A 23,912-nucleotide genomic window follows, 5' to 3' on the forward strand; every position below is an offset into this window, starting at 1 on the left:
AGTTGAGGCAGTTCCAGATATCAGGTGGGCTCCAAAACGAGATTTTATGGGCTGATCTGTCCATTGGGCCACTTCCACAATGATCCAATGGTTGAAATTTTACATGTACGGTTAATTTATGGTCCTCTGGCCATGTATAAAGTTTCGAGCCGAATGGATGGTGGGAACCCTATGATCTTACATTTTGAATGATTTTCGGGCCACTTGAGCTTCAGTTTCCCGATTTTCTCGGATCTCTGGCATGTAATTCCATCGATCTTGGTCCCCTGGAGTCCGTCCCTTGCCTTTGGTGTCATTAGAGCATTAAATCTATGGTTTAAGCACCCTTTTTCAGTCCATGCTCGTAAATACACTCTGCATCACAAACACGATTAAATCGGGCCATTGAACGGTATCATGCTTGTAAATCCAGGCAATAATTGGGTCTGATATGCAATATCTAACCCTCAACACAACCCCCAACCAGCATTTTGCTAGTCCCGAGCAAAGTATGCAAAAAATAAGTTAAAAAATACATGATAATTTCTATGTACTCGAGTGATATTTTGAAAAGCGATTCAGATACAAGAAATCTAAGATTCATGAATGTTGGGCATTATTTTCTCCTGAACTCAAGCCCAGAGTAATTTCACAGTCAACTTAAAGTAGTAATCCATCAATTAGAAAAAATTCTAAACATTAAGATCCATGAGTATATAATCTAGTCTCGACTTATCAACATTAAGATTCAATTCATTATTTCATGATATCATTGGTAACCACAAGAGCATTCAGGACACCCAAAACCTAAACTAAAACGTGCCTCATAGATCATTCTTTTTCTTTCTTTTAGCCTTTGATTTTTCTATTAAAAGGAGCACCAAGGAGTGGAATCAAGTACTTACCTATAGGGAGAAAACCTATGGTGAAGACTGTACACCCAACCCTTTTCACATATGTCCATGGGGAATTAAATCTACACCTATGGGGAGCAAACCTATGGTGAAAATTATTTGCCCAACCCTTTCCAAAGGCATCTATTTTTTCTTCTTTTTTTTCCGCTAGGTATATTTTTTTCTTCAATTGATCATGATAGACAAATTTTCCAGGCTGGTTCCTTTCATGTTTAATGATTACCAAGTCAATCCTAGTCAATCCTTCGATATTGAACTGAAACCTTACTGTGTAAGCGAGATATAACATGTAAAATCGTGACTCAATCAATGTTTAAAACTTCTAATCATGAATTAACAATTCAGACTTAAATGTGAAATTTACTAGATAATTGAATCCAAGAGTCATAAATGACCAACATCACATAGCTTGAGATTCTAAGTCAAAGATGCCCGTCAAAATCACCTCGAATTCATAAGAAATCCCAAAAAAATTAAAAATTTTCACAATTTTTGCTCAAAACTAAGAAAATACTGATTACGTAACCTAATCTCCCACCCCCAACCTAAAATCTACATTGTCCTCAATGTAAACGATATGAGCATGCAATGCACATAAGACAACGAAAGTAAATGAGAAGTGATGGGAAGATAGTACCTGGATAACGAATCGAGAGGCTTCCCAAAGATATCAGAGCATGTTAGCACAAGAGAAACCAATAAAAGCAAACTATCCTAAAACAACGTATCAAGCAAACTAACCTAACAGCATAAATCCGTCTATCCTAGAACAGCATAAAGCAAACTACCCTAGTCTTATGAAAACAGGGAAAAACTACTCGATTATGTCGCAAGGTTCCTCTTTCGGCCAGTATCGTGATAAGTTTCTTAGTAAGTTTCTCAACAGGATCATCCAAAAGCCCTTTTTGCAATAGGCTTGGATGCCGTGGAGCTTGACTTTCCAGAGAAACTTATGTACCTCATTAAAATTTTACTGTTGATTCGCTTGAGGTATCCAAAATATATATGATTCACCTGTGTCAGAAAAAGTTACAAAGTTAGTATCCCATGGTGAATCAGAGACTACAGGTAGATCAAATTGAGAAAAATTTTCAGGAAGTGGTGTAGTCTCAACACATTCCGAAGTAGTAGACTTCGGTTCAATTTTCAGCTCCTCCTCCCCTAATGGTAAACATTCAGGATCTGTGGAAGAATGGGCTTCAGAGTAAGGGTTCTCTCGGTCAGTGATGACTACCGAGATGTTGTCTTGCAAAGCATTCACTATGTCTCTTATCATGAGATCATTTAAATCTGCAAAGTGTACCAAGCAATCATCCAAAGAGTTGAGAAATTCAGTTGAGCATGACTTATGTTCCACATTAGAGCTCGTAATGATCTGCCCAAGGAATCCTTCGTCTTTAAAGGTAAACGGAGGTGTGCTCTCTTGCTCCAACCCTACACAGACAGATTGAGGGTCAGTATACGAAGCATTGATGTGCGGGCTCTGGTCATTGATACTACTCAGAGGAGGCATTGAATCGTCAACATTCATTAGTTCAGATGGTGGCCTCAACTAGGTGGTTTCAAATTTTAGAGTCATATTGAGTAGCTCGTCCATCTCCCGAATCATATCATCATTCAATTCAGGGGAGTAGTCTAAACATATCTCACAAGAGATAGAAGGGTCAGTTGTAAGGAGTTCATCCTCCATATTTAAATCAGGCATGTCGGATGAGTGGAGTAGGTTCTTCTGACTGATCACTTAGTGTACTTCTTGATCACTGATCTGGACCATACTTGAGATTGATTCCCGGGGAATTTGGGCTGAACATTCATGATCATCATCACAATACATATCATCATCTAATTTCGTGCAGTGCACACTTGGGATGGGATCGCTTTCCTCACATTATATTCCTAAATTCGGTTGAGGTTCGAATAAACTAACCTCTACCTCATCACTGAAATCCTGTGTGTCATGTAAGGAAGATGTGTCATCATCATTGTATTTGAAAGATATCCACATCTCTTGACCATTCCTTTGAACCGTCATCGAAATCGACTCATCGAAAAATTGAACCATATGTTCATTAATGGACTCCAACTCATTTATAATTCCAGAGTTCTTCAAAAGCGAGTTAGGATCACTTTCCTCGCATTGTATTTTTGGAATGAATTGTGGCTGGAATGAATGAGCCTCCTCTGCCTTATTAAGGTGCGAATTAAGCGTTTTTAATGATTTTCTAATTTCCGCAAGACAGGTCATATTACGCTGAAATGAATCCTCTTGGATTGTTTCTGGTTGGGTCTCAAAGGTAGGGTATCCAAGAGAATACTCATTATAACATGTTGTTGGTTCATTTTCCCAATTTTGATGTTTCCACTGGTTATAGTTATACTGATCATACATGGGAGAATATGATGGTTGATAATAATTCTCATTCCCATAATTACGATCGTATACGGCCCCATTAACCGATGGAACATAACGTTCTAGTCGGTTCTCAATATCAATTCTCGATGGAGAGAAATCTTGAGGTATACGTTGAATTCCACCACTCTCAGGCATTCCCCAATATCTCCTATCTATCTCAGCGTATGCACGTACCCACGCTTCCATGGTAGAACCCTAACTCTGAATCTAATCTTAAAGGAAAAATCCTACAGTAATATAGAAAGTAAGTAGAGGAGAAGTTAGAAAGAAGTTACCAGATTGGAGTTCCTATGTTAAAATTCTGCAAAAGGAAATAAAAGAAATTAGTTTCTAAAAACAGAAAAAATCCTAGAATTAGAAAGTTTCTAAAAATAAAAATAGAAAGTTAGTTTCTATAACAAAAAAATAAAAGTTTCTAATCCTAGAAATAAAAAGCTAAGTTAGTTTCTAAAAAGGGAAAAAAAATTTCTAAAACTAGAAAATAGAAAGTTACTTAAAGGAAGAATCTAAATCTAAAATTAGAAAATAGAAAATTTCTAAAAAATAAAACCCTATTTCTAAAAATAGAAAAAGTAGAGAATTTAGAAAGGGATTACCAAATTAGAAGTTTATGTCAGGATCCTACAAGACAGGAAAACATGTTAGTTTCTAAAAATAAAATAAAATAAACTTTAACCTAAAGTTAGTAAAATCCTAATCTTAACCTAATTTTAAAACTAATTAATTCCAGAAAATTTAACCGTCAGTCCCCGGCAACGGCGTCAAAAACTTATTCACTCCCCAAGTGCAGGGTTGTGATGTAGTAATAAACTCGGTGAGACCGAGGTCGAATCCCAAGGGACTGATACCTGTACGTAATTTGAAACTAACTAGAGCTATAACTAGAATGAGATGAAATCTAAATCGAGTGTAATTTGATGAATAATTATGAAATAAATTAATTAAAAACTAATAAAAATAAAGGTGAGAGTTAGGATGCCAAGGATCCACTTGTAGCAATTGGGAAGCTACCTTGCATAATTCAAGGACACAGCTGGAATCAGAGTCCTAACTTATCCAGCTGGTAAGAAGAGATTTGTCAGATCTCTGAACTTCTTATGGATCTAATCATCAACAGATAAAATTGGTGAAGATTTGGAAGTGATCCCATCACTTAACCATGCCTAGGAGACGATGGCAAACAACAGCGATTTACCAATCTCACGGCCAATCATAAGAGAATTGTAAAAGTTAGGAAGGGTTCCGTCACCCTACCATGCCCATGGGACGATGGTGAACAACGGGTCTTGCTAATTTCACAATCTTAATATTGGAAAACATACTTAAAGCTATCGCAGATCCAATGTAATTTAAGTCACAACAAATCATTAAAAACTAAAAGTATACCTTCATAATCAAACTAAAATCCAAGAGAATCCATAAAACATGAATTAAAGCAAAACAACCATCCTAATCACGCTACAAGCTTCACCTCTTAGCCCTAGCTAAGAGGTTCAGCCAACCATAGACATGATCAACTAAAGTCTCTTAAAACATCAAAGGAAGGAAAGAAATTAAAGAGGAAAAGGAAAAGAGAAACTCCACGCTGATGGTCGTCCACCCTCTCTCTCTCTCTCTTTCTTCCCACGTCCAAGCTCGCAAGGTCCCTCCATGGCTGGCCTAGATCATCTCCTCCCCCTCTCTCATGTTTACAACCTCCTTTTATAGCTGCTGGAAGGCTGGAGTCGGTGGCAGAGTCACAGCAGGAAACGGAGTGCAACTTTTCGCAGCCAAGTTTCAGTGTCTCAAAACTCACCACTTTTCTCGCTCAATTTTCAAAGAAACATCGTCCCTTAGGACATTTTTGAGTGCTCTACATGATGGACGGCTCAGATCTACCATATGATGAAAGATGGTGGGCCACAACCGCCTGAAAATTTGGATTTTTGTGTATGTGCGAAAGCTTTCGCACCTCTTCGTTGTCGTGATCCGTGGGCCCCACAGAGGTATTTTCAGAAAAATCCACCCCGTCCATTAGATTCAGGACGAAATTTCAGTCAAGAAATGATGGTTTTGAACGTCCATTGACGCGGCCCAGAGAAGAAATCATGCCAAAAATCGTTTTGAACGTCGCAAGACCGCCTGTTTGTGGCCTCTATATCGCGCACATGTGCACGCATGGGTGTAAAATTTCAGCAAGGTTTTTTAGTATTCAAGGCTGTCTACATGATGAACGGATCAGATTGGTCGAACAGGCCATGGGTGGGACCCACAAACTTCCACAAAATGGACTCTCGCCGGATGTGAAATAGGGACGCGGAAGCTTCCGCTGTGACGTTGGTGGAGCCCATTTTAGTGTTATTTTGACAAATCCAAGCCACTCATTGAACTCCCCTTGAAAAACCAGTCAGGAAAGAGTATTTTTGGCTATACTTTGATGCGGCCCACGTAATCTTTAAAGCCACCGTCCGTTTTGTGTTTGAATGGTTATAATCTCATCCTCTTTGTTTCATCAAATATTGTCACCTAAGCCTTGGTAACAGAGGCCTTGAAAATCTAATGGACGGTTTGGATTGTCCATTGGGACAATGTATGGGCCCCACAACAGCAACCGAGCGTCCATTTCTCAGATGCTGTTTTACAAAAAAAAAATGGAAATTTCTATTTTCGCATGAAGAGTCGGTCAACACCAACTTTAACCAAGTCAGTCAATCCGGTGCACAGCAAATAAGTGTGTATTGTGTACGCACACGTGCACATACAGGGCCCCCTGTGATGTTTCTCAGAAATCCAATCCATCCATTCATTTTGTTACCCCATTTAAGGCGTTGAATCCAAAGTTGAGGCAGTTCCAGATATCAGGTGGGCCCCAAAACGAGATTTTATGGGCTGATCCGTTCATTAGGCCACTTCCACAATGATCCAATGGTTGAAATTTTACATGTATGGTTAATTTATGGTCCTCAAGCCATGTATAAAGTTTCGAACCGAATGGATGGTGGAAACCCCATGATCTTGCATTCTGAATGATTTTCGAGCCACTTGAGCTTCGGTTTTTCGATTTTCTTGGATCTCTGGCGTGTAATTTCATCGAACTTGCTCCCCTGGAGTCCGTCCCTTGCCTTTGGTGTCATCAGAGCATTAAATCCATGATTTAAGCACCCTTTTTTAGTCCATGCTCGTAAATACACTCTGCATCACAAACACGATTAAATCGGGCCATTGAACGGTATCATGCTTGTAAATTCAGGCAATAATTGGGTCTGATATGCAATATTTGACCCTCAACACTAGGGCCCAAATATCAGCCTTACCCAAAGCTCATGTGGGCCACATAATAAAAAATAATAGTGACAATGGAATCCACTATTGAAACTTTTCAGGCTCACTGTAATGCTTGTTAGAAGTAGACACTGCCCAAGTTAAGACTTTCTGGGCCCAGGGCGAGCAGGCCGACAAGGTGGGCGGAACGGATTACCACATTCACTACAAGAAAAGACACTTTTACTTATGAAAATTTTCGTAGGTAAAAGCCTTAGTTTCGTAGGCAAAACCTTTTGTCGACGAAAAATTTTCGTCGGCAATTTCGTTGCTAAAAGACTGAGAGAGAACTTTTACCCACGAAAAAGATTTTTCGTTGGCAAAGATAAAACTTTTGCTGACGATTTTCTTTAGTAGGATAAAGATTTTACCAACGTTTTTTTGCAGGGAAAAAAATTGACAAATCTTTTTGCCTACAGCAATTTTCGTAGCTAAAAAGATTTTCAAAACTTTTACCTACAATTATATCCATAGGTAAAAAGATTTATAGAACTTTTACCGACGACTTTTTTCGTAGGTAAAAATAACAACAAAACTTTTTCCAACAAATAATTTCGTAGCTAAAAATTACCGATGAACACTTTTGGTAGCAAAACTTTTTACAAAACTTTTACCTACAAATTCCTTCGTAGGTAACAATTGTTACAAAAGTTTTACCTACGAATACTTTCGTAGCTAAATATATTTACAAAACTTTTGCTTAGGAATATAATCTATATTAAAAAACTTTTACCTACGAATAATTGAACTTTTCCCTACGAAAATTTTCGTAGGTAAAACTATGGATCACACTAATAAACCTAGATGATACTTTTACTTATGAAAATTTCATATGTAAAAGTGTCTTTTTTTTTCAATATTCCAGAAAAAATTCTTGATATACACCTGTTACAATATTCTTGATATACAACTGTTACAATATTCCTGATATACACCTGTTATATAAATATTTCATCATATTCACATTCACATTCATTTAAACCCAAAGTACATAAATCCATCTAAATATAAACTACATCCATCAACATGACATTCATTCACACATAAATATATATAAGTTTAACATCATAAATAAAATACAAAAAATCACAAAGATGAAGGCGGTAGTGGTGAAGCATCAGTGGGTAAGCGTGCAACGAGAGCCTGAAACATCTCCGTCATCCATCACTCATGCTCTACCCACATCTCCTCCATCCTCCTCTCCTACTCCTCTCTCCCCCTCGCCTGCTCCTCCATCCTCCTCCTCTCCTGTTCTTCCCTCTGCCTCGTCAGATCCTCCATCCTCCTCTCCTGCTCCTCCCTCTGCCTCGTCAGATCCTCCATCCTCCTCTACTGCTCCTCCATCTACCTCTCCAGCTGCTCTCTGATGTCATGGACGACAACCCGTAGCTGCTGAACCTCTTTCTCTGCGATATCAACTCGGCGGGTGGCGCTCTCGCCAACGACAATGGATCGGGTGGAGGCAGCTCTAGCGGGTGCCATGAGCTTGGCACCATGGCCAAGCCCACACACATATCCAGAACGGGTACCAAGCACCTCACTCAGGATCTCTGGCTCACTCCGCTGAGTACCATCGGGAGTGGACTGATTGCGTAAGGTGTCCATCGCCGCCTGTAATGAAAACATATGAATTTTCTCTAAAAAAATGACATTATTATAATTTAATGCAATTAAATTTTACAATGTAAGGATTTTTACCCAAATCTCGCCGGCTCTAGGATGTACCCAAGATCCCGTCGCCTGTCGACAGTGAGTCCCTTTGTAGAGGTCTACTGGTCCGGACTCCTGGCCAGTGACGGAATCTCGCTGCGCAATCGAAAGGACAATAGAGTTAATATAAATGCATGGAAAGAATATATCAACTTAATAATTACATGTAATTTCTTACCATGTTGTGACGAATTTCTACAAATGACTTTGAACTAGCTACGTGATTCACTTCTAACTTTCCTTTGTTGTCGAAATTTATTTTGCTCCTCTTCTGAACACATTATTCATAATACATTGTTATTAATTGTGAATTTAATTGTTACTTTAGGATATCGTAAATATGTAAATATTACTTGAAAAGAATCAGACGAAAATCTATCGCAGAGTATCCGCCAGTCATCATCGGTCACGTGCGGCGGTGCGGACAGTGCGGCCTCCTCGTGGCTCATGCACCGCTTATACCGCTTGTGTAAAACAGAATGGTACTCCTTAAACCGCTTCTTGATCATGTCGTTGACGGCATAGGAAATATGCAGAACACTCAAATTCAAGTCAAATTTATTCTACAGTTTCGTAAATAATAATTAAGGTAATAAACTTATTAAGAAAATAACTTAACTGTAAAATGAACTTTTATAAAATAAATTTTAAAAAACTAAAATTTACCTGAAGGCACTGACGGATGAGCTGCTGCACATCATCTGTCACGTCTCCCAAGCGGGGGATGGTGGGGGGATCAGAGATCAGCATAAGACACCGACCTACGACGTAAACAGTCTGGCATTGTTCCCAACAGGTCTAATGCAGTCCTGTGGGAACTCTATCGTCACCCTACCCTCGCGCGTAAGTCGCTCTAAAAGCAACCCACACGTGGGTCCACGTCCTCGTCGGCTAATCGACAACGCTGTTACAAAAGAAATATGTAAGTCCAAACATAAACAGAAATCATTAAAATAAATATATGTCTAAACTTACATGCAGTGCCCGGTGTATGTGCGACTGAGGGATCAGACACCTGCGATACAACATGTGACGGCGATGCTGGCTCAGTCGCATCATGGGTAGAATAGGTAGATCCAGTACGCGAACAATGTACTCTCCCACGTCGTGTCATCACTGAATATGTGCGAGCTACGAACTTATAAATTTAAACAATATCAATACAAGTGGAATATACTAAAACATTATATAAGTAGTGTTGACGGTACAATACATTTGTGCTTATGCTTAGAGAGATAATTAAAATATGATTAGACCATTACATTATAATGCAAGAAGAATATAATAAAACTATAAACTTTAATCTATAACCACTGAAAATTCCATTACACATTGTCATTCTATATTAAATACACATATTTCATTATAATACGAAACAATTTTAAGGTAAACTATCCGAAGTACTCCCTACATAAGCTATTATATGCTTCAAAAGCATATGTCATTTCGTGTGAAGCACTCGACATATTTACAGCCAACATGCCAGTCATAATAGAAGAAATCTGATCTCTCGGGACTCCATTTAGATGTGTAAGTGACAAAGTCACATCTTCCATATCTCGTTTCCCGCAGTTATAAATCTCCATCAACCCCGGAATTTCTTTGAGATGGCATAATCTTTCCTCTGAGTCGTCGTCGATATATTCCACTATACACTCATCGACTGGCCCTACCAGAAGAAGATAGGACCGAAACGTCCATCTGCAATAGCTGATAAAGTATGTTGCGTGCTTCTGCTACACTCCGGTTTAAGAAGGACATAATCAGAAATTGACTCAACTACAAATATGGATTATAAACAAGTCAATAAAAAGAATTAATCATGACTTATAATTTTCACGTATACATAGAATACATAAATTATTCGAATTGAAAAATGACATGTAAATCATATGTACATTTAATAATCGTCGTCTGTATCACTATCGCTTAGGGTTATTTCTTCTTCACCATCACTATCACTGATCAGTATTTCCTCCTCATTGTCCGCAACGTCGTCATCAATGAAACCGCTATCATCTCTAACAATATCACGTATGATTGAGGCATCAACATGATCAGGTGGCACATCATCTCTGTCTAATTGCACCACATCAATATCAACACTTTAATCAGTCTCTATATCCCTAGATGGCATGTCTTCTTGATATGCTCGTTCAACTCTAGACGTATCATTTCCCCCATCCTCGTTATCTTCAACTTCTGGTACGAGAATGTTAAATACGTTCCTGGGCTTTATTTTCTGCACCACATGCCAAGAGCCGCCTAACTTGGTGTCAGCGAGGTAAAATACTTGTTCGGCTTGGCTGACTAAAACAAATGGGTCGTCCTTAAACCACTTCCGAGATAAATTTACACTCGTAAAGTAGTTGTCAGTCTGTATTCCCAACTTTTTATTTCCAATGTCCCACCATTCACATCTAAATAAGTACACCCGCTTTCTCATACAATAACTCAGCTCAATAATATCTGTCAAAATGCCATAAAAGTCAATTTTATCCTCCTCATCTGTTCCCTTCACAACCACTCCACTATTTTACGTGGTCTTGTACTTCTCACATTCTTCGGTGTGGAACCGAATCTCATTTACAATACAACCTGTATATCTAGATACACGCCTGTCAGGGCCACATGCCAGTGAGTATAATGCTTCAGACGCATCCGCAGAGTTGCTCGTACGCAATGTCTTCATCTATTATCATGTACAAAATATAATTGTTTAGAGATTTTCATAGGTTGAAATAATGTGCAATACAACTAAAATGCTAAGTGTGGTGAGATACAATGTGAAATCTTACACGTTCGGCGAACCATTCTGCAAACTGATCTTAATGCATTTGATCATAATTTTTGGAGAATTTGGACTTCATCTCGTCTATGTGTTCGCTATACACATAAATGGCACGTCGTCAGCAAGAAACATTAAGATTATCGTATGTAGAGAAAACAATAATCGAGGGAAGACTTACTCCAAATCCGACTCTATTTCTTCACAATTATGCAACACATACCACTGTGCCTTTGCTAGATCAATATGGCCCATATCCTAAAACGTCGGAGATCCTAGAAGACGAATGTTATGTGCAAATACAGATACGAGTCCTTGTTTATGTTCCTGCCCTTCATCAACATTTTGATCTTCTCAGTTGAATCTAGTCTCTACGCCACAAAAATATGTTGAGCAAAATGTAAGGCACTCATTATCAATGTACGCTTCAGCTATCGACCCCTCCGGTCGTGCCTTATTCCTCACAAATCTTTTGAGTGTGTGAAGGTATTTGTACACAAAACCACTGCTATACGTATGAAAATATGAATATATGTAATTTATGTAATGAATAAAAATTTTAATAGGTTCTACCACCTTTCGATCGGATACATCCAACGATATTGTACTGGGCCTTCAAGCTTTTCCTCGTGCGATAAGTGAATCGCTAGGTGTACCATGACATCTAAAAATGCAGGTGGAAATATTGTTTCAAGTTTGCAAAGGATTATGGCAATGTCCCTCTCCAGTCGTTTAATAACATCTACATTCAACGATTTCGAACACAAATTCTTAAAGAATATCTCTAACTCAATCAGCGTCGTACTGATATCTTTGCTTAGGAATCCACGAATCGCAACCGGCAGTAGGCGTTGTAGAAGGACGTGACAATCATGACTTCTCCTTCCCGTTACATTACAGTTCATAACGTTTACGCGCCGAGATATGTTTGACGCATACCCATTAGGAAACTTCACCGATCTCAACCATTCGCATAAATGCTTTCTCTCTAGTTTTGTCAACATGTAGCAGGCTGCTGGTATAGTATACGAATTTTCATGTGGTTGCAAGTGCAACTCTTTCCTTAAACCCATTTCTTATAGATCCAATCGAGCCTTGAAATTGTCTTTTGTTTTCTTCTCCATGTTCATCAATGTTCCAAAGACATTGTCACATATATTTTTCTCAATATGCATGACATCCAAGTTGTGTCGCAATTTCAGATCACTCCAATATGGTAACTCAAAAAAGATGCTCGTCTTCTTCTAGTTATAGTCCAATACTGTACGTTTCCTCTTCTTTAAGTACGATGCCATACCAAATCTAACTTCTCCAACTTTATTTAGTTGTTGCATCACATCTTCTCTAGATAGCTCTTTCAGGGGTGGCTTATGATCTTGTTTGCCATCAAAGATCATCGTCTTCCTGCGCCAACTATGATCGCTCGGAAAGGAAGCGACGATAACCCATATAACATATTTTTCTACCATGCTTCAATGACAATGAACAAGTCTCAATACCACATGTAAGATAAGCCAACTTGCCCTTCGTGCTCCACCCAGACAAATTTCCATACGAAAAAAAGTTATTTATTGTCCACAAGACCGCTGCATGCAATCGAAATGTCTGTCCTGCAAATGTGTCATACGTTTGTACACCTTGACTCCACAACTCATTTAACTCATCTACTAACGGTCGCAAATACACATCAATGTCATTCCCAGGTGACCTAGGTCCAGGAATAAGCAATGACATCATGAAAAATGACTCCTTCATACACAACCAAGTAGGTAAATTATAGGGTATAAGAACCATTGGCCACATACTGTACAAGCTACTCATATTACCAAATGGATTAAAACCATCACTTGCAAGACCCAGTCGAACATTGCGAGAATTCTCTACAAACCAGTTATGTTGCTTGTCAAAATTTTGCCAGGCTTCAGAGTCCGCAGGGTGCCTCAGTGTACTATCATCATGAACGCGTTTCTCCTTATGTCACCTCATATCTTCAGCTGTCTTACGAGACATAAACAATCTTTGCAATCTGGGTTTCAATGGAAAGTACCTTAACACCTTTTGTGGGATTTTCTTACCCCTAGCTTTGTCATGCTTCCACCTAGACTCTCCACATAAATGATACTCTTCAGCCTTATCATACTTTTTCCGATATAATAAACAATTATTTATACATGTATGTATGATTTCATAACCAAGGCCTAAGTCTCGCATCAAGGATTTTATCTCGTAATGAGACTTAGGCAATATCTCACCGTCCGATAATGCTTCTTTCAACAACTCAAGCAACATGTCAAACGATTTGTTACTCCAACAATTTATTGTCTTCAAATGAAGTAACTTTGTAAGAAAATTCAACTTGGAGCAGTTTTCACACCCCGGATAAAGTGGACGTTGCGCATCCCTCAATAACCTACTAAAATTTTCTGATTCGACATCACCCATTAGAGGAATATCTTGGCTACTGCTTATCGCTGCAAAATCAGTATCCGCAGTTGTTCCCCTGAACACATTCCCTATGATATGTTGCATTTCGTCAATTTCTTCATCCTCGTCATCTGGCACAATTGGGTCAGCCAGGACTTCTGTGGGCTCAACTCTATGGGTCATGTCTTCACCATGATAGATCCACCAACTATAACCCTGATCAATCCCAACTATGAACAAATCGTCATCTACTTTGTCTAAAGTCTTATATATCATGTTCTTGCATTTTCGACATGGACACCTAATCTTATTCCTTAAATCTGCCCGATTTCGCACAAATTTCATGAACTCTTGAACCCCTTGTTTATACTCTGGGCCAAACTTGTTCTTAGCTCGCATTCAACTCTTATCCATGTCTACAATGAAAATACTAAAGTCAGTTTACGGAACACAGGTCTGCTCCATTTATTTCGAGCAAATACATACACACGGCCTGTCCAAATGGTCAGGCCCTTCAATGCTATCCATAGGAAATGGACAGCTTCATCATGGTCATAACAGCGGTTCCCACCTTTCAGGGACCCCCGCTTATCCAGATAGTTCCGACGCACATCCGAGTCTGTTCCATTAATTCTAAGCTAATACAATTAAATCTTAAATTAGTTACCCATCCAAGGTTGGATAGATTGTAATACTTTCATATTCCCATTTAAACGTCCACGCCGAAAATCCGACAGCATCTCCCCATGCCTCTCCAGATAAGTTGATCTTACGTTACATTCCGATGCCAAATATCTAAAACAATGTAAAGATATTAAGCATTGGATACAGAACGGAAGAAACATATCTAGAAAGAAACGAGGAGATGGACCGCGGATCAGGCATAAACATTTAAATAGATTATATGAAAGCATATTATCCATCTAACCTTGAACTGTCCAAAATGGGACAATTTAAGCGATTTCTATGCCACCAGAAACACACCATATCTATGTATGGCCACATAGAAATCCTCAAATGAATAACTAATTATCTAACTTACAAATCTATAAATTACAAGTCATAACTATAAACTGTAATATGAATAATTTATGATAAGAAAATGATATATAAATAATTTATCCTAAAAGTATACTACTATAAGAAATACATTCTTCATATCAACAATAGCCTAATGAAAAATAATGTAAATTCAAATTTAGATGCAAAGCAAATCCATATTAGTCAAATTAAACAATCAATTTCGAACTACGTCACAAGTCAATATTAGAAAAATCATAGATTTGTAACAATTTGATACTGATTTAACATGATTTATAGAAAAAAAAAAAATTCGAAAATAGAAAATGCTCACCAGATTGAACATGTGGGATATATCCCAATACTCTTGTGTTTTGTATCGCACAGGTGGGATACAAGATTTATTGTGGGATATATCAGCCGATATCATTGATACTTAAAACACTGGTGTTAAGCTATGCAAAGCACTAGTTGAGAAACTCAATCTAGCTCCGACCTGCCATCGTTCCCTGTTTATCTCATCATATCTTTCATTGCTCAAAGAAGATGCATCCATCACCACTGTTCACCGTGAGTGCTCGTTGACAGTGACACTCATTTTGTTCATCCTTGCTATAGTTTCTCAGCATTCTTATCAGTTCTTTGTCACTGATCAAGAATGGTGAAGAAACCTATTTTTTCTTTTTCATTGGTGCTGCCACAGTCACCCTAGAAAATATGACCTTTCAAAATTTCAATCATTGTCCCCGTTGCTTGTCCACTCTGGTAACAGGTTGCCCACTGTTGCTGTTACCTATTAGCTCTACCGGCAAGTAAAAAATGCAATGAAGGGTTTGTGAAAAACTTTTGTTGATGGAAGAAAAGCAATTCTCTGTTAGATTTTCCATTCTATAAGTTGTGCTTTAAGGAAGCTTCTTGAAGAAGAAATATTGCCCTTCATGCTAGCCAAAAGGGTGACAAAGCTTGTTGAAGAAGCTGGCTTCAATCGAGCTAAGCTGAATCATTTTGCCAATTTGAGTCATCGAGCTGACACAAGGTGTGAGGCAATTTTCTTCCCACCATAGTCACCTAGAATTTGATTTGTGTGCAATAAGAGCCAACATACAAAACAAATCGATGCATGCACCGCGACGGCAATTAACAAGAGATATGAAGCAACATCTGCACATGGATCGACAAATACTCGGGCTCATGTAAAAGTAGGGCATGCGGTGGTCATCTTAGCATTCTTGTCCAATGGATGTGAGTTTAGACAATGCCTTGAGAAGAGCAGCAACATAAATATTTTAGTTTATTTTATTTTTCTTGTTGATAAATCAACCCCTAAGCATCAAAGCTTGGGTATATCAACTCCACTTTTCCTAAGATCCTGAACCCAACTTTGACTTGCCACTTGATCTTTGCTAAGTTTTGGGTGTCAGCTGCCAAGGACAAGATGAACCAGATAAAGTTCCGAGTGAAGATGATTTGATCTTTTCTATTCATTGGAAAATCAAGAATCAGAATTCCATTCAGTCTATCCCTGTATGTGATAGTTATACTCCTGGTGTTGTAGCCTCACCTAAATGGTGGATGTAAATAGTTTCTAGAATAGCCTGTGTTACTCAAAGTAGGTTCAGGTATCAAGTATTGCAAGTATTGGGTTTGGTGGAACCTTGAAATCCAAATTCTCTGGGTACAGTTACAGTAAAGATCGGTTAATGCTCATAGGTCTAATCATGTTGAATACTTTATGAGGTAGCAGGATCAACACAAACAAAGTCTGGAATTTTATGGACCACTTAGAAACCAAATAGTTCCACCACAGACCATACGGGTTGGAAAAAAAATCAAAGTAGTGGACTGTTGGTATGAACCAAACAGTCTAGCAGCACATGCTAACAGAAGATCTAGTGATGCATAAATCATGCAACGCATGCGTAAGAGTAAGATCAGCAACTGCAGGGACAAATTTTCTTTTTTCTCATAAATAAACCCATTGCTATAATTCTTAAAAAAATAAAATATAAAACTAAAAAAATAAAACCCATTGCTTTGTATGTGTTCGCCATCTTTTTGTAGGTTGCATTCGAACAGAAGTTTCTAGAGATAACGTGTCTCTGCCATCTATTTCTAAGTTGGTACTATCAAATTTCTCAATAGCTCCTCTATAAAAGGAAACGAGAATATCTAGAATTTTATACTACGAAAACTGCAAGGCTTCTTTCCTGACAAGCTGTAACATTGTAGATTGTGGTTATTGTTTAAACAAACCCAGTTTAAAGCTGCCTATTCCATAAATAGGACCAGAAACTGTATGTTTCTACCAGAATTATCATACAGTTCCTGTATCTGCAGGGATAGCTGTCAAAACTGCCAAAAAAAAAAAAGAAAAAAAGAGAAGGGAACCAGCTACTGCATTGTGGAGAATAGAAGCTGAACTTCTAAAATAGATAAACTGATGTGGACACAAGTGCATTCAAGGTGTACCAACGAAGAAAGCGCCAACCACAAGTGCCGTCCTTGTGGATAGGCGACTATTGAGGAGCTAAAGACCTTTCACATGTGATTGGACATATAGAAGACCCCACTTAGGGAAGACACATGTGAAGGAAGATTGGAGAAAGAAGACCGAGCGCCCAAACTTTCCCATACTTATGTTGTTTGCGCGTTTTTGACTTAGTTAGGGGTTTTTTAGTAATTTTATATCTTTATTTGCTTATCCTAGGGGTATTTTAGTAATTTTATGTCTTTATTTGCTTATTTAAGTGGGGTAAAGCCCTAAACACGAATTTCAACTATTGATTAATGAAAAGCAAACCCTTTGGTTGCCTCTTTCCTCTCTTCTCTCTCATGGTGCTTCTTCTCTCCCCTTGATCTTCTTCTTCTAATTTCTTCTTGTGCCCCTCCAACTTCTTTAAGGTAATAATTTTCTTCCTTCTATTTTCCAGTTTTGGCTAATCCTTCTTCGATCAAAATCTTGAAAACCGATCTAAACCCTAAATCCCCAAATTCTCAAATCCCTAATCCGATAAACTTCTTGGTTCTTCGGACTAGTAATCTTCATTGATCGATTGGGTGTGACCATGCAAGATCAGGAGGTCTCATCCCTCGCCGGATCCAACCCAAGTAGTAATTGAATTCCATAACCCATGGTTGTAGTGATGGCCCGCTCCATTGCATGTTTCCTTTATGATTTTCTCAGTTATGATGATTACTGTTAGAATTTTAAATCATTTATTCCTTTTATTTCCGCTGTTTAATTGTGTCCATGAGCATGCATCATGATTAAGGCTGTCCTGCGTCATAAACACATGCATCAATGTGGGGCCCACATATGTAGTGGATTTCAAAATTCATGAAAATCCCGCATGGGACCAAATGCAATTTCATCCCACCTAATCCTAAACTTTCGAATTCCCATCCTCACCAAATGCTTAATGGAATTTGCATGAGAACAAATGCAATTCTATCCCACCTAGTCTCATTTAATACCCTATGCCAAGCACCCCCTTAACCATGCTTTTGCATACTCGCAGGTGCATAAGGTGTGCCCCATCATGAAGATGGCCGTATGTAAAAATCAGGCTAGTACGCTCAATAGGTGGGCCACTGCAAGTCTGCGACTGAAAATAGTGGGTAGTTTGCGATTCCTGTAAATAGTGGGCCACTTTAAAAAGGGTCTGCAGGCAACACGCTTCACCTTAAGCGGAATTAGAGATTCCTTGTAAATCTGAATCTGGGAAAACTAAGAATCTCCAAATGCATATTTATTAATCATTGAAGATAAAGAAAGAATGAAGCTACTCACGTCGCTTTCTGCATAGCTTTCGTTGCAGCTGCTCCGGTTCTTAGTGCATTAACAGTCTCCGTCGTTGCAGCTGCTCCGTCATTTCATATCAATAATGGAAAATAAGAATCATGAGGAAGAAAACCACCTTGGATGGAAAATAAGACAACTAATTTGAAGTGAAAACAATCATATGATTAGAAGGAAAATAATGGATACCCAAAGTTCCATTCAGCTTTGATACAAACAGGACACATGTAGAAGATAAGAGCATTAACAATAGGAATAAGTGATATACAAATAGAAAATGAATCTTCAAATATTTTTGGGCATAGTACAGTTGGACAGGAGACAACAGTTTACTCTCTTCTTCCTTACAGCACATCAGACATTAGTTTGGAATACCCATGCCTGTCTTTTCAGGTTGTCTACAAAAAACTCCTTAACTTTCAAGGGGGTAGCCAAATACACCATGTTTGATCATGGCACACTTTCTTTGAGTTTCTCATCTAAGCCAACTAGCACAACCTAAACACAAACTATTTTCCAACATTTTGTCATCCAAAAACATAAGACACATGAAAGACACACCACCCTCATACTCATAAGCTTCACATTTAAATGAATTTTTGGATTTTAAAGTACAAATAGCCAATCGATGCATACAACTACCTAATTTAATCCAGTACTAGAGCAGCCACCAACCATAGAATTTTAGCCTTCTAAATCCATTTAGGGGGAGAAAAAAAAAAAGCTGTGCTGTGTCTCTTTCTCTTGGATTTTACAGAACAAGTTGATATTTTTCCAGGGGAAAAAAAGTGTGACCTATGGTAATGCTTTAACCTTAAAGGGAGTGGGCCAAACCAGGCAAAAGCAGGTGCAAATCCAGCCATGAGCTAATATTGAGCCGCACGGTGAGGATCCTATCCATGGATCCACCAAAGCTGGGCCATGCTGCTCTCATGGCATTGAGTAAGTATGTTTGGAAGTTGTTTAGTTTCAAGTACTTAGAATTTCTAGTTCATTAAAATCACGCCACATCAGGTGGTCCCTCATATCCATTGAATCTGATAAAAAAGCAGAGGGTCGGTAGAATTAATTATTTCGGTAGTTGCTTTGTGTTTTCCCTTTTTTTGTCTTGCGTGCCAGATCCCTTCGGGACCTGTTTCACCTGGATGGCAGAGGTCTCAGAGATCATCACAACCTACCTGGTGAATGGTCCAGATCTCTGACACGTGTGCTATCCAATTTGGAAACCAAGCAAGGTATACTGTGACCCAAATGAGGAGAAACGGTCTGATTTTTAGGCAAGGAGATCTGAGTACCACGGCCCACCTGATGAAAATGTTGGATCTTGCACACGTGTGCATGCATGTGAATGTGCAGGGTTTCACACTCGTGTGGTCTTGGCAAGCTAGTGAAATGTCAAGGGAACTGGCGCGAGTGACATGTAGGAAGCCCCACTAGTGAAATGGATCACTCCACAGCAGGGTCCATCAAGCCAACAGTTCGATCACCTAATGTGAGCCCCACTAGGGACAATCAATTTCAGATCAAAAGAACTCATACCACAACAGAGATGGCAATGTGATCATACCTTCTGGGAGACGGTAAAGGCAAGCTGCTCTGGAGTCATGTCATGGAACGGCTTCAATGGGGTTAAGAGCTCCCACAACACAATGCCAAAACTATCCACATCGACTTTCCTAGTATGTTGTTTCTCCTTGATCATCTCAAGAGAAAAACCCCCCTCTATGCATCAGAAATCAAGGAAGACGAGCCGATCCTAGCCGGTTTCCTTTAATAGCCACCAAATCCAGCGAGTTTTTCAGTTTCCCATGACTTTCCTGGCTACGCTGTGGCGCAGCAGCGTTGGATAGGGTTTTTCAGCTATGGTGGCGTCGATGTTGGCCGGGGCAACGATGGATGGGGAAGGAGCTTGGGCTGGAGAGGGCGGAGACGGGTTCGGCTAGGATTTTGTGGAAATCAACTTTGCTGCTAAGAGGAGAAGACAGACCAGATCTAGGCTAGGGAACGGGGAGAGAGAGAGAGAGAGATTTGGGATCTGGGGTTTTTTTTTTGGGCGCGGCTCTGTTTTTAAGCGCGCGCCCAAATTTAGTCCTTGGTCTGATATGGCTCTGTGTGCCCCACCATGATGCGTGTCAAACATCTATCCCATCAGTCAGATGCACCATCCCATGGTGGGCCAGGGATTAAAAATAAAATCAATCTATTACTTTTGTGAGCCACACCACATACAAAAGTTGAGAGGGGTTCCCTCCATTAAAACATTCATAAATATTTTTTGGGCCCACCGAGATGTGGCCCACAAATCCAGCCCATCCATTATGTGTGCGCCTCTTGGATGAGGGGTCATACCAAGTTTCAGACGCATCCAAATTTCAGGTGGGGCCCACCAAGTGCTTTTATATGTTTTAGACATGTCTTCACATGATTTTAGATGGTATGGCCCAACGGAGTTCCGTATACGGCTGATTTTTAGCATATCCCATAATTTAAAGGGGACCCATCAAATGCATGGTGTTGATGTTTGACACATGTCATGGTGGGGCCCATACAGCTTGACCTCATGGGGACGGCATGGATTAAACACAAAGGTCAAGTTGTGTGGGCTCCACCATGACATGTGTCAAACATCAACACCATGCATTTGATGGGCCCCCTTTAAATTATGGGATATACCAAAAATAAGCCATATACAGATCTTAGGTGGGCCATACCTTCTAAATTCATGTGAATAAATGCCTAAAACATATAAAAACACTTGGTTGGGCCCACTTGAAATTTTCATGCATATGAAACTTGGTCTAACTCCTCATCCGAGTAGGACACACATAATAGATGAGCTAGATTTGTGAACCACATCTCGGTGGGCCTAACAAATGATTATGAATATTTTAATGGAGGGTAATCCCTCTCAACTTTTGTATGTGGTGTGGCCCAAAAAAATCACGGATTCACTTGATTTTTAAGCCCTAGGCCCACCACGGAATGGTGCATTTGACTGATGGGGTAGTTGTGGGCCCACTTTGATTTATATATTATATATCCATATGATCCATTTGCTTGGCTCGATGTACAACCATAGTGACTCTAGAGTGGGCAACGTTTTAAAATTGGAGGTAATTCTTTAACTGTACAGGTGGCATGGTTTTACAGTAATCACAACCGTCCAAATCGCTAAACCAAGTGTGGATGGAGTATAATTGAAAAATGACAAAGAGAAGATTATTAACCATGTGCTTGATTTTTTACTTTGAATTTGGACCACTCGCTGCTTTCTTTTAATAATCTATTTGATGGCCATTAATTGGATGGTCAAGATTACTTGATCTTGTGGTTCTAGAGATTTGCTTAATCTCACAATTTGGATGGTCTGGATAGTCATACATCACTGTCACGCGTAAGGAGAATGAATGGACGATCAGCTTGTTTTTCGAGAAGGACAATCTTCATTGAGGGGCCTACCTTTTTCATGGTACTGATGTCCTCCATAAATGACACGGTAACGCGAGCCATAGTACCATTGCATATAGGTGATCAGTTCTCTTTTTAAAATGTTGAAATATCAATATTGTATTCTGAGCTTTGCTGAGTCCACACGCATGTGCAATACAGCTCGAGTACATGCCATATATTTGCCAGCATGGCACAATAGATCTGAGATCCAGTCCATCCATCAGAACAGAAACACAATAATAATAACTTAATTCAAGAATCTGTTTGGTCCACGTGTTATGTGGCCCACAATTTGTAAAAAAAAGTATGGCTCTGAAAAACCTGGTTGAAGTTTTCTAACCCATTCACTGTTTCCAAATTGAGGCCCACATACTCATTGGACCAGATTTTATTTTGAAGAAAAAAACATATATAGAGTAGAACCAACCTGATGGATGGATGAGATCTAGCATGTATGTGTCATGCTGGCATATGTGTGGCATGTACACGAGTTTAATTGCACACGCGTGTGCGCTTAGCAAAGCTCTATGATTTGCTATCATTTTCTACTGTCAATATAGAATTTCAGAAGATGCAAATCATACCAAAGTCAAATGAATAATTTTAGAAGCTTCTCACCATCCGATTGAAATTATAATATGAATAATTTTGAAACCTCAATCAGGCTACATATGAGAAAGATATTGGGCATACAAGATTGATCAACAATTTCAGTGAGATTTCATTTAAACATCTGAAGTTATTTATTCTTTAATTTGAACTGATTAGATTGTCCAAAAATAATTAAAGCTTAAATTAGTGGATGTGCCTAATAATTTAGTAATTTTATTTTTCACAAATAAATTTCAATTTCCTTTTAAAAATAACATTTTTTTTCCAAAATGTATATTTTTTTTTACTCTTTTAACCAAATATCATTTTTATTATAAAATATTTCAAAAATATTTAAAATACAAAATTTAAATTTTTATTTTCAAAATCTCAAATATTTTCTCATATTTTAATTTTTTTCTCAAAAATTTCAAAATACCGATTTTTTCCTTCAAAAGCATTATTTTGTTCTCAAAATTTTTCTTAAACACAGTTAAAATTTCTAAGCTTTTCAATATTCTTTTTTATGAGATATTACAAATCATCTAAATATTATCTTTTAATTATATATATAAAAAAATTTCCATTCATATGATATAAAAACTAAACATATACACACACACACACACACACACACACACACACACACACATTTTTACTGACAAAAATTTCTTAAAATTAAAACATTTTTACATTATTACAAACATATATACATTAGGAAAAACACTTTTATTGATGATTTTTTGAATTTTGAAAAATTCAAAACACACTGTACCTACGAAAATTTTCGTAGGTAAAGATGGCTAGGTAAAACTTTTAAAAATTCAAAACACCCTTTACCTATGAAACTCTTCGTAGGTAAAGATGAGTTATGTGTAGACCACCCTTTAGCTACGAAACTTTTCGTAGGTAAAGATGACTTTTGTAAAATTTCAAAACACCCTTCTCCTAGATGAATTTTGTAAAATTTCAAAATACTCTTTACTTACGAATATTTTCATAATTTTCGTAGCTAAAGATGACTTTTGTAAAATTTCAAAACACCCTTTACCTACGAATATTTTCGTAGGTAAAGATAGGTTTTGACTAGGAAATATAGTGTCGCAGGTAAAAGTAGATTCAGATCACCCTTTAGCTACGAATATTTTCGTAGGTAAATAAAAATTCAGACCACCCTTTAGCTACGACAAGTTTCGTAGGTAAAGAGGGCTACTTACCTACAACCTTAGATTTTGTAGGTAAAAGTAAGGTTTTCAATTTTTGTATTTTGAAAATTTCAAAACACCCTATGGCGACCCTTTACCTACGAAAATATTCGTAGGTAAAGATGGATTTTAAATTCAGAACACCCTTTAGCTACGAATGTTTTCGTAGGTAAATATGGCTTTTACCTACGAAATCTAATTTGGTAGGTAAAAGTAGACTATTCGATTTTAAAAAAAATTCATAACACCCTTTAGCTACAACAATTTTTGTAGGTTAATAGGGCTTTTACCTACAAACCTAAATTTCGTAGGTAAAAGG

The 23,912-nt window shown here is 38.3% G+C and overlaps 1 protein-coding gene and 1 long non-coding RNA gene across 3 annotated transcripts; both read right to left on the minus strand.

Annotated features, from left to right (window-relative positions):
* Positions 1–7,579: 7,579 nt before the first annotated feature.
* Positions 7,580–8,789, minus strand: LOC131226196 (uncharacterized). 2 transcript variants are annotated; one of them, XM_058221958.1, is made up of 4 exons: positions 8,670–8,783; positions 8,495–8,587; positions 8,305–8,412; positions 7,580–8,217 (listed from the first exon to the last, which is right to left on the minus strand). In XM_058221958.1, exons 1-4 carry the CDS (start codon positions 8,763–8,765, stop codon positions 7,951–7,953), a joined length of 564 nt encoding a protein of 187 aa, XP_058077941.1. In that variant the 5' UTR covers positions 8,766–8,783; the 3' UTR covers positions 7,580–7,950. The 2 variants fall into 2 exon arrangements, with proteins under 2 accessions (XP_058077941.1, XP_058077947.1); XM_058221964.1 differs by lacking the exon at positions 8,495–8,587 and having other exon boundaries at positions 8,670–8,789.
* LOC131226207 (uncharacterized) lies at positions 7,580–9,414 on the minus strand. The gene is made up of 2 exons (XR_009161684.1): positions 9,292–9,414; positions 7,580–7,908 (listed from the first exon to the last, which is right to left on the minus strand). It is a non-coding gene; the product is annotated as an uncharacterized LOC131226207 (long non-coding RNA).
* Between the last annotated feature and the right edge of the window lie 14,498 nt (positions 9,415–23,912).

Source organism: Magnolia sinica, chromosome 2 (assembly GCF_029962835.1).
Source record: "Magnolia sinica isolate HGM2019 chromosome 2, MsV1, whole genome shotgun sequence".
Classification (NCBI taxonomy): domain Eukaryota; kingdom Viridiplantae; phylum Streptophyta; class Magnoliopsida; order Magnoliales; family Magnoliaceae; genus Magnolia; species Magnolia sinica.